Source organism: Rhinopithecus bieti, unplaced genomic scaffold (assembly GCF_001698545.2).
Source record: "Rhinopithecus bieti isolate Rb0 unplaced genomic scaffold, ASM169854v2 scaffold_34943, whole genome shotgun sequence".
NCBI lineage: Eukaryota > Metazoa > Chordata > Mammalia > Primates > Cercopithecidae > Rhinopithecus > Rhinopithecus bieti.
In genome coordinates, this window is record NW_016815584.1 from 209254 (window position 1) to 220439 (window position 11186).

General features: G+C 37.7%; 2 gene segments (V, D, J or C); both read right to left on the reverse strand.

Moving 5' to 3' along the window:
- Window positions 1-873: 873 nt before the first annotated feature.
- LOC108516162 (T-cell receptor alpha chain V region PY14-like) lies at window positions 874-1658 on the reverse strand. The segment is given in 2 exon segments: window positions 874-1250; window positions 1370-1658. Coding segments are annotated over 2 exon segments (393 nt in total).
- A 4670-nt stretch (window positions 1659-6328) lies between these two features.
- Window positions 6329-7133, reverse strand: LOC108516112 (T-cell receptor alpha chain V region 2B4-like; the record flags this gene model as incomplete). The annotated part of the segment is given in 2 exon segments: window positions 6329-6678; window positions 7037-7133. Coding segments are annotated over 2 exon segments (447 nt in total), but the record flags the coding sequence as incomplete, so codon positions are not given.
- Window positions 7134-11186: the final 4053 nt, after the last annotated feature.

Sequence of the window (11186 nt, forward strand, 5' to 3'; positions counted from 1 at the left end):
TGGCACAGAATTACAGACCCAGTAAAAATATCTTCCACAAATAAAGGGCAAATTAAGAATAAAGACATCTTCAGATAACAAATGACTAAAAGCTACAATTACCAGTAAACCTACTGTAGAAAAAATGTTAAAGGGAGTCTTTTAAGTTTGAAGGGAATGACATCATTTCAAACACATCTCCTGGTTTCAGAGGAAAACTTACTTTGGAAACAAAGGAAGGATACCAGAGTTAGTAAACAGCTGTTAAACATGAAATATTTATTATTATTCCTAGTGAGTTTTATACAGTCCATAAAATTATTTAAAACAAAAATTGTACCATTATATGGTGCGGTTTCCAATATATGTAGCGTTAATATACATGAACTACTACAACAAACATCAGTGTTGAATAAAGAGACATATTATACAAAAATTTCTACGTTTTACATAAAGAGGTACAACATCACAGAAGACCCTGGAGAGTTAGTCATATGTATTATAATCTCCAGAGCAACCACTCAAAAAATATGGAAATAAAGCCAAAGAAGTCCATAGATAAAATACTGTTAAAAATACTCAAATAATCCAAAAAGTGTCAGTTAAAAAAAAAGAACAAAAAAAAAAAGGGTGGAACAGAAACACAATAATAACATAGTATACTAAAACCAATTACATCAATATACATTAAATTATAATTATCTAAACTTGCCAATGCAAAACCAGAGATTGGCATAGTGGATAGAAAGACCCTATATATAAAGCTGCTTAAAGGAAACACACTTTAAATTTAAAGTCATAGTTAGTTTAAAAATAAATAGATGAAAAAGATACAGCATACATCAATAAGCATCAGAAACTTGGAATTGCTATTTAATATTACACGACAGACTTCAAGGTTGAGTTCTTGAGTCACAGAAAGTCTCAGCATCTCAGGAGGTTTGTGTTCAGCTCCCCTGCAGTCTCAGGCACTGTGTCACTCACAGCACAGAAGTACTCAGCCGCGTCGCTCACATGGACTGAGGCTTTCGTCAGGTGGAAGGAGGTTTCACTCTTTTTAAATTCAGCCTTGAAGCCATTGATGCCTTTAACCAGGGTGGTCCCTGATGTGTACTTCAGGAGAAGCTGGAGTCCTTGGTTGGGGTATTGCACGTACCAGAAGAGATTTGGTGAAATAGGCGATGAGTAGTTGCACCTCAGCAGCACAGGGACTCCTTCAGAGACAGAAACTTGGCTGTCAAGCTGGGTCACAGACTGGGCTCTGGTTCCTCCTGCAACACCAATGCTGTGTAAGTAAAAGCAGCGCAGACTTCGCTAAGAAGTCTTCTTAGAGGCAATTACAACACAGTCACATTTACAAAAGTAGGAAAAGGAATGGAATGTTACTCACCCAGGGTAAAAATCACCTCGAGCACTGGGACGAGCAGCAGGAGCATGGCTGAGCAGTGGCAACGTTGGAGGGCCCTGAGCAGGGCGGACAGAAGCCAAGGGCCCTGAGCCTCAGGAGCTAGGAGCAGTGGGAAGGTTGGGCTGGACAAGTCCCTGGCTTTGAAAAGTTTCCAAAACACAAAGAGGTCTTCCCTTAAGGAGTCTGGATGTGTTCTGACCTCTTGTTCTCCTCACAGCTCCCTATCTACACACACATCAGTGAGCTACATCAGCCAGCTGCAGGCAGGAGGCTCAGTAGATGAGGATGGTCTGCAGTGAACACAGATGCCTCTTTAGTGCAACATGGCCCCCTGAAGGGCACACGTGGAACCACAGATCCAAGGAAGTGAACTATTCCTTCTCTTTTGAGAGATGTGATCTCAAAACCAACAGGAAGTGTTTCTTCCCGAATCCGTGATGATGTCACCTTCCATAGAGTAAATGGTTTTAATTTTAAATACATGAGAAAGGAGAGTTATGTAGAAACAGAAGAGTAATTTACTTCACTGAGAAATTAGTCACAGAAGACAACGTTGTAGACTTTGGAAAACCATTGAGACACTCTGTATCATTAAAGCCATTCATCAAAGAGATGAGTGGTGATCAATTGTCTCAGTCTGGGCTGAGTCTCATATGGCCCTGTGCAGCTGGATGTGAGCATTACAGTGGGTGAAAGAGATTGTTCCTTTATCTGATTCTTTAAAAAATAAATTAGATCAGAGACTCATACTTAAAGTCAGCCTGGATTACATGTCATTAATTAATTAATCAAAGCAAACTATTAAAGGATTTTCTTTGTCAAGTGGAAAGTGTGGAAAACGCTTCCTAATTTCAGGTCAACAAGTTTAATATTTGTGAACCTAGGAGAAAATAACTTAGTTAACTTATATTTAAAAAGAGAAAGTGAGAGTCCCATTCCAACTGTCAGTGTTCAGAATAGACTGATACATTGTACCAAATTATGAGAATCTGACACTAAAAAAACTTAATGCAGTTTCTCTATCTCCACAATTAAGTTCCTCCATCTCTGAAGAAACTTGAACAGAATGATAAGTGGAAGAAAATATAACATATAAATAAATGATTATCAAAATAGTTAGAGATTTTTAAAACGTAATCCTACATGAACTCAATACAGGTGGAAGAAGTGCAACCTGCAGACCAGAAACGAGAGGAACCTGTGAGAGGTATAGAAATGGTGAGAGATACTGATGGTGACGCTCAACAGAGCTAAGCAAACAGCAGTGCCGTGTGGGTGGGAGAAAAGGCATAGCAAACAAGAACAGACTGCCCTATGCCTCAATAATAAAATGAAGTTTTGAGCAAAAGCCTTCCCCACCAAACCTATTGTGGCATAGAGATCATTGGATCCTAAAATGCAATAACCAAATAAGGAGAAAATCTCAGGTAAAATGGGATTTTACAAGGTCAGAACAAAAACTGCTTTCTGAATAGTCCATTGACTTGTACCAGCCTGAAATCAGTTTTCCCTTGGGCTTCTGATCTATTTCTTGATTCTGCCTATAAATTTTTTTATCACATGTAAGACAAAATTATGTAGTCAGTTTAAAAATTTAAATGTTACCAGGGTGGACTTCTGATACAAAACTTCTAACTAAACACATGTGCTGTCCTCTTAACTCCCTAAAATTCCCACTGAAATGAAATGTAAAACTACAAGCACAATGACCTGAATCCATTAATAATAAAAGTAATAAAAGATGAAAGATATCACAATTTCCATGAGGTAGACGATAAGTGGATGCGAGCACACTGATGGATAAAACAGAGAAGGGAAAAGTCCAGGCCAGAATGAACTATGAGAAGATTACAGTGGAAATGTCAGTGGAGGGAACCTACTTGGTAGGACCCTGGAGAGTTTCTGGGTTGAGAAAGAGAGTAGGTGATGAAGGGTGAGAGGAACAGAACACAAGAGAACGTAGTGAAGGTCCACATGTGAAATGGCTGCACTAGCCTCCCTCTGTTCTCGCCAACCTGCTTCTGTATTTGTGTGTGAGAAGCATATGAAGCCAACTTGGGACACGTAATCTTCATGAGAGTTTACATGAACCATCTGGGACGGTTTCAGTTTTTATTATCAGTAGTTAATAGAATTAGACTATTTTCAACGATATTAGATTCAGGGAACAAAGAGAAGCAACTTAATTACCAGTTCCCTCCTCATTCATCCTAGAAAGAAGCCTGTCAATTCACATGACAGGCCCACATACCCACACTACTGGCCAGGCACCCCATTCAAAAAGAAACCTTGTGGGGAACATGGACACAATGACATGAGGAGTCCATCCTGCTACCCAGTCCTTCATTCCTAAATACAAATTAATAACAAAATAGCATTAATCATGTATAAATATAGATGGTATCTCTGTTGTTCTGTCTACATGTGGAAGCCCAGAGTCATGAACTGTAAATCATCAGAATCATTGCTACCTGGATAGAAAGTGATGGATAGAATGTCATCTCATCATTCCCAAAAGCAACTAAGATAGTAGAGTGGTTCTCTGGTCACTACTCTTTTAAAAATTCCTGAATTTTAGCTTTGAAAAAATGTTTTCTTTTATCTGTTTTTTATATTTATTTAGATGGTTTCTGTTAACAAGTGCCTTAACTTACATTATTTCAACTATTCAAAATTGGTCAGGCCAGCTGTATAAATGCCTTAAAATAGAGAGAGAAATTAAAATTCAGAATACAATTAAAGTTTATTATTTCTTGAATGCTGCCCACATACCAGGCAAGCTCCATGGTAATAACGAACACTGCTGATCCCCAACTTAGGTCTCCTTTCCCAGGACAGTGTAGCCATCCCCCGCCACTGTGAGTGTTGGCTACTCTTGGCTCACAGTTGCCCCTTTCCCTAGAAAGCTGACCTCTGGCAATGAGAGTCATGATTGGGAGGTAGCATATACCTCTACTCCAAGAAACAGCACAGCCAATTATGACTTTATTCTTACCCACAATAGATCAGAGCAGTCTGACTCCCTTGCCTCAGGGTGGGAGGAATCACCCCTTTGATGCAGTTCACTCTCCAGAGCTCCCTATAAGGTCAGGCAGGATCAAGACTCCCACTGGACCATGTCCATGCTTAGCCTTTCGCCCGTGTCAACCTGGTTTCCTCAATCAATTACAGAGAAAGAATTCCAAGTGCGGTCTCTACTTTTAAGGAACTCATCCCAAGGCAGTATGTTATCTCATTTAATACTGAAACTAATCCTGAAATATATGTAATATATAGCCCAATAAATGGACCATTAGTAACATAAATATTCAAACAAAAAACACAACCCAGGTTCTTTCCAGAATGCCAGGAAGCCAAAAGGTGTACAATAAATGTGGAACTAAAATTTAAATGTCTTGATTCTGGCACAACTTTCTGTTCTTCCTTACTGCCTTTCACATCTTTCTTCCAAGGCTTGGAAAGATTTGTTCAGTCTTTCATTCTTCAGATTAAGAATTTGAAGCAAATTTGGATTGAGTTGCATCCTTTCCATCAGTGACTATGGGAACAGCCCTGGACAGAAATCTTAATTCTCCATTTCTAAACTTTCCCACTTTGGGGACTACATAAACAATATCATGCCCAACAGACTCCAACTTCACTTTTATAATAAAGTGAAGTTCAAAATTTTTTCCTGTAATTCAACTTTTCATCTAAAAAGCCTTCTTTTCATCAGGCACAAATATTTTGCCCTAACTTAGTATACATTGCAGGGCAAATATGTATTGCTAGGTAGTCAGAGGAGGGAGGCATTTATATGCTCTTCAGTGTTTCCAACTCTCCTCCAACATTTGCTGAAACATGCTCAACACCAAATGGTCTCTGGTCACTGATTTGTACAGGTCTTTGTTCATCATAACAAAGCCTCTTGGTGTCTAGACTTCTTTTAGATACTTAGAGATCCTTCTCAATAAATTTTAAGTCATCCCAGCAGGGGCTGTGAGTATGTGACATATTGTGACTAGGGCTAAGTTTCCCTACCATCTCCAAGCCACACTGAGTTACATAGGAATCAATATACTCTTCCACAAGGTTTTGAGTTCAATTCAGACTTTACCCCAAAATGACAATATAGACCCTCTGTAATCTTCAATCTCTGCAAATATCTAGGCTTTTTTTAACCAGTTCTCACCCTCTCCCTCTAGTTCTTCCAACTACTCATCAAATGTGTCCTTATATAACTCAGGAGTGGCACTGCAGCTGAGACTGGAGATGGGATGAGGGTCCTATAACTAAAAGAATTTATGACTTATAGGATTTTCACAGTAGTTTGCCAATTTTTTTTATTTTGCATTTGTGTTTTTCTGTTGCATTCCTAAAGCAATGACCATCAAACTTCTTGGGTAACTAAATGGGGAAAGAATAAGATATCCTATGGACAGTGACAGAATATCTGTTATTGTATGAAAATGTTTTCCTGATATAAATAAAAAGAATCATAAAACCAATCTCATAAAGCAAAGATGTGGCATAAAACTAGAGTGGGCATTAAAATGTATACATTATGTAATATGTATATCAATCATACCTAAATTTTAAAAAAAGGAGGGAGGAAGTAAACTTTTAGAGATGATGGATATGCTTATGGCATAGATTGTGATGTATGTATGAAACGAATATGTAATCCTTCTGGTTTGTCAATGATCTCAAAAAATATTTATTTTTTTAATCTCTCCAGAAGAAACATAAAAAATATTTCAAAACTAAAGTAGAAAGAGAATAACTGGAAAATATTTTAACCAGACCAAGATTGTATCTTTCATTTTCCTTCAGAGTCTCAATTATTTTCAGAATTATAGTAATATTTCCCTAATCAATCAGTCCTCCATACTAGTGCTCTTAATTTCCACTTGAATCTGGAGAGCAAAGACAACTTGACTGCCCTGCAGTCTAAGCTCTACATCAGGCATTCCTGGGGCACAGCAGGTTTGGGTACAGACTGCAGGTGTCTGGGGAGCACTGTGTACGCACTGCACAGAGGTAGGTGGCTGAATCACTGAGCTGGGAGTCTCTGATGAGCAGGGAAATATACTGGCTGGCTCTATTGAGCTGTGCTGTAAACCTTCCATCTTCGTTACCACTGGAGTATACGGACATCAGCAACTTAGGTTCTTTCCTGGAATCCTGTCTGTACCAGAAGAAAGACTGGGAAGCACTGTTGCTATAAGTGCAGTTGAAAGTAACAGTGGCTCCCTCTGGAACACTGAAGGGTCCAGGATCCTGCTCCACCTCCTTCTGTTGGCTCCAAACCCCTGTGAAAAAGACAGTGGTCAGACAGAGAAGACAAATTGGGAGGTAAATGCTTACTCCCCAGAATTCAAATCATCTTTTTACAGGCCTTGTACTCTCCCTTATAGAAAAAAATTCAGGCTTTCAGCCCCCGGCCTAGGATAGAAAACATCTTGAAATATTGTACATTATGTTCCTATAGAGATGCCCAAACTCACAGCTTAACTGAAGCCACAGGATCACCAGTAAAACTCTCAAGGATTTCACCATTCTTTTCTGCCCTGGTTCACTGAGGATTAAAATTTTCAATCCAAAAAAAATGAACATAGCACAGATATTTTATTTCTTCCACTTTAGGAATCATAAAAGAATCTGTCCTACCAATTAGAAAAAAAGAGGTTATTTTCACAACCCCTGGTATATCACCAACTCCTCCTCTTGTCGTCTGTCCCGTTCTCTCTCTGTCTTTCTCTCCTTCTCTCTCTCTCTCTCTCTCTCTCTCTCTCTCTCTCTCTCTCTGTGTCACACACACACACACACACACACACACACACACAGAGGAGCACTTGAGACCTTTCCTCGGGGTCCCTAAGAACACACTGCCATCTTGTGGAATCATGATAGTAATCAAAGATGTACTCAAAATGTAGACCTGTGTTATGTGAACAGGTGGATGTAAAAATCTGACATATTAGTTAAATTAAAAATTTGAGAAGCAAATGCTCCAAGTCAATGTCTGTAGGGGATGTTTATGCCTGTATGTGTTTGATATCAAATGGCAACTCTTGTATGAGTAAGAGCAGTTATTTCTAATAGCCACTTTCCTACACTGAACAATCAGTCATGAAGCGTTCTATTACAAAACTTTGAGTGAGATTCTTGCAATTTAAGGAGGATTTCACATTACATAGCTCTTCTCCATGTCAGGCCACACATCCCCATACCATTCTGTTATCTCCAAGTTTTAAAAAAATTTCCTGTAATTCAAAAGAATTCTTTCAAAATAGAATGACCTAAAATCTAGCTGAACAAATATGATTCGAGCTCACAGCCTGGGCAACATTTTTTAACAAAGCCAGGAACTAGAGCTTGGAATTCGTCATTCTGCCTTACACCAATGACATGTGCATGTCAAAACAGTATTTATCTGGGCTGTTGCAAAAGAGATGGACCTACCTTCACTATCTAGACTTTTATGTGCCTGTTCATTTGTCTAATTCCTCTTATTTCTTTTCTTGTTTTAAGTTTATATCTAGGAATGAATCTCCAAAATTTATGAATTTGGTCTTTCACTTTGCCTTTTCATCCTAACCTAAAAAGCAAACCAGATCTATGGAGGGTTAACTATGGAAGAAACTTAACTGGGTCTACAGAGTAACAAACACAACAACCACTGTTCCTCCTCTAGTCCATAATCTGCTTTGTGTCCTTGAAGAAGCTGGTGGTTGTAGGCCAGCAATGATGCAGGCTCTTGTCTACTCAAGAGCCATGTAAACAGTATTCATCAATGATGGCCTGGGCAGGCCCTTCCCATTCCCACCAACAACTGCATAGGAAATAGAATGAAGAGTAATATGCTAGTATTGAAATCCCTTTTTCCAGGAATGTATTGTACATGACAGAAATTACAACAGCCACTTCTCAGTAAGCGTAAAAACCAAAGGAAGAGTGACAGCAACCCAAGAACGCAGTCACTACATTCTTGGAAATTTTATAAAAAACAAATATAACATCTAAAATTGAATGAGGACCACAGTATTTTCAGGAAGAAATCATCTTTTAATATTTGTAACAAAAATAGTATGGGCAAAAAGATATAAAGAGCGATATCAGTGCTAGCAAAATGATAGAATTTATACATCAAAGTTGTACTGCAAAACTTCCGTGCCTACTAATGTATAAATAACATATGAAACTCCTTCATATGCCTTAAGGACAGTGTTATGGTAATTAATCCAAGAGAAATCATAGTCCCCTTCCCCATTGGATTAAGCAGTCTTCATCTTCCATAGCATCAAATTTTCTAGATATGCCTTGTGGATGTCAAAGTATTGAAAGCAAGATTTTATTCACAGGCAATTTATCTTAAGATACTACTGTAAATGCTACTAATTTTGTGTCTATTTGAAATACATAAGTTGTACCATTGAAAACAACAACAACAAAGGAAATTTTTATACACATGGAATACTCATTGTGTTCTCAGTATACACAGTGAGATTATTGTGTATAATTATCCACAATATAATTATTGTTTATGCATTAGTTTGTTAAATAATTTAGGGAAAAGTGGGAGTTACAAACAAAACTACAAAATATTGGCTTTGTTCTTATCTATGTAACTACCTTTATGATTGTTCATTATTTTTGCATGGTTCCAAGTTGCTATCTAGTGCCATTTCTTTTCTGCCTGAAAGATTCCCCTTAGATTTTCTTGTAGGGCAGATCTACAAGAGATGAATACTCTGAGTTTTTGTTTATCTGGAACTGCCTTAATTTCTCCTTTGTTTTAGAACAATAGTTTTGCCTGATATAAAATTGTTGGTTGACATTTTTTTTTCTTTAAACACTTTAGATATGCCATCCCACTGCCTTCTGGCTTCCATATTGACTGCTGATCTTTTGAAAGATCTCTTCCATGTGATTAATCAGTTATCTCTTGCAGCTTTCAAGATTCTCAATTTGTCTTTTTCTTTAAACAGTTTGATTATAATGAGTCCCCATGTGATTTTTTTTTTTTTTTTTTTTTTTTTTTTTTTTTTTTTTTTTTTTTTTTTTTGCCTTTTTTCTACTTGGTCCTTGTTGAACTTCTTGGATGTATAGGTTCACGTCCTCCAACAAATTTGGTAAGTTGGGAGTCATGATTTTTACAAATATTCTCCCTGCTTTTTCCTTTCCTCTCACTCTGGAAATCCTGTTATCCTTATGGCTGTACTTTTTATAATGTCCCACAGGTCTCTTAAGCTCTCTTCAATTTTTTTCCCTTCTGCTTCTTAGACTGAATAATTTCAATTGGCCTATCTTCACATTTGCAGATTCTTTCTCCTTCCTGCTATTGAGCCCGTTTATCAATTTTTTAGAAAATTTCCTCTTCATAGCCACTTCTCCACTCTGAGAGGGTTTTGAGTTATATGAATACAGAAAAGCCCTTTGAATTAGCCTTTCAGAAAACCACCTGAGAGGTCAACATAGGCATTATTCTTTGATAACAGGTCTACTCTGCTTCCTCCAGCCCCAGAAACCCACACTGGGAATGCAGAATGCCATTTAAAGACTATTTTCAAGCCAGTGATGGAAAGATGGAGCAAAGGAAAGTTGCATGATCATTAATCTCTCCTGCTAGGTTGTAGTTACCTTTTTGTTGATTAAATGTGTGTTTGGTTGCTATAAAACTTTCTGTGGTCTTTGGCTAGAGTAGAATGATTATAGTCTTATAGTTTCAGCCTTCATAGTCAATCCTTTTCTTGGTCGTTTCGCTACGGAAAACAGGCATTTCTTTGGGAATTCTTTTCTGTACCCACTGGCATTACCAAGTTACTGGCTATTACTGGATGCCACTGGGTTGTATGAGGCGAAAGGAAACTCATGAAACTCACTGTTCTAGACTGTTCAGGTCCTAAATTTCTTAGACAATCTGGCTTTTTCTCTATATCTTTCAGAAACTTTTTATCTTTTGATTTTATATGCAAATGGTCCCTGACTTAACAATGACTTGACTTATGACTTTTTTCATGGTGCAGAAGCAATACTCAATCAGTACAAATTATACCTTGTGTACCAATACAACCCTTCTGTTATTCTCTTTGGGTACTTTTTTCAATAAATTAGATGAGATATTCCACACTTTTTTATAAAATAGGCTTTGTGTTAGATTATTTTGCCTAACCATAGGCTAATGTAAGCATTCTGAGCATGATTAACATAGGATAAGCAATCTTATGATGTTCAGTATATAAGATGTATTAAATGCATTTTATACCTACAGTATTTTAAACTACAATCAGTTTACTGGGAAGTAATCTCATTTCAATTCAAGGGCCATCTGTAATGTCCAGAATTTTTAGCTGTATTTAACAGTAGTAGAAAAAAGTACACCTTCTCTAACGTTCTAGAAGTGAAAGGCATGATGCTTCTTTCTTTCTCCTAACAGCGACCTTAGAACAGCCTGGTTGGTACACTCTCCAGGTAGCAACATGGTCAGAGTGGTATTAATATTGAATTCCAGTTCAGTCACCTATATTCTTTTCTTGGTTAAACATGATTTTACATCATGAGGATAACCGGCATTTATTTAAGTGCACAGCTTTACAAGTTCCCATTCAGTGGTCCAGGAAGCCCAAGGTGGTGATTATGATGAATCTATGTAAATGTCATACAAATGCGTGTTCCTCTTTCTATTTATTCTAGGCAAATGATTTTGGTGTAACTGGAACTGACTACAAAAAAAGGCAAAGTTACAGCTACTAGAATGGGATGAACCGATTTTGTGATGTTGGAGAAAGAGCAACAACACTGGCACCTAGGAAGGGAA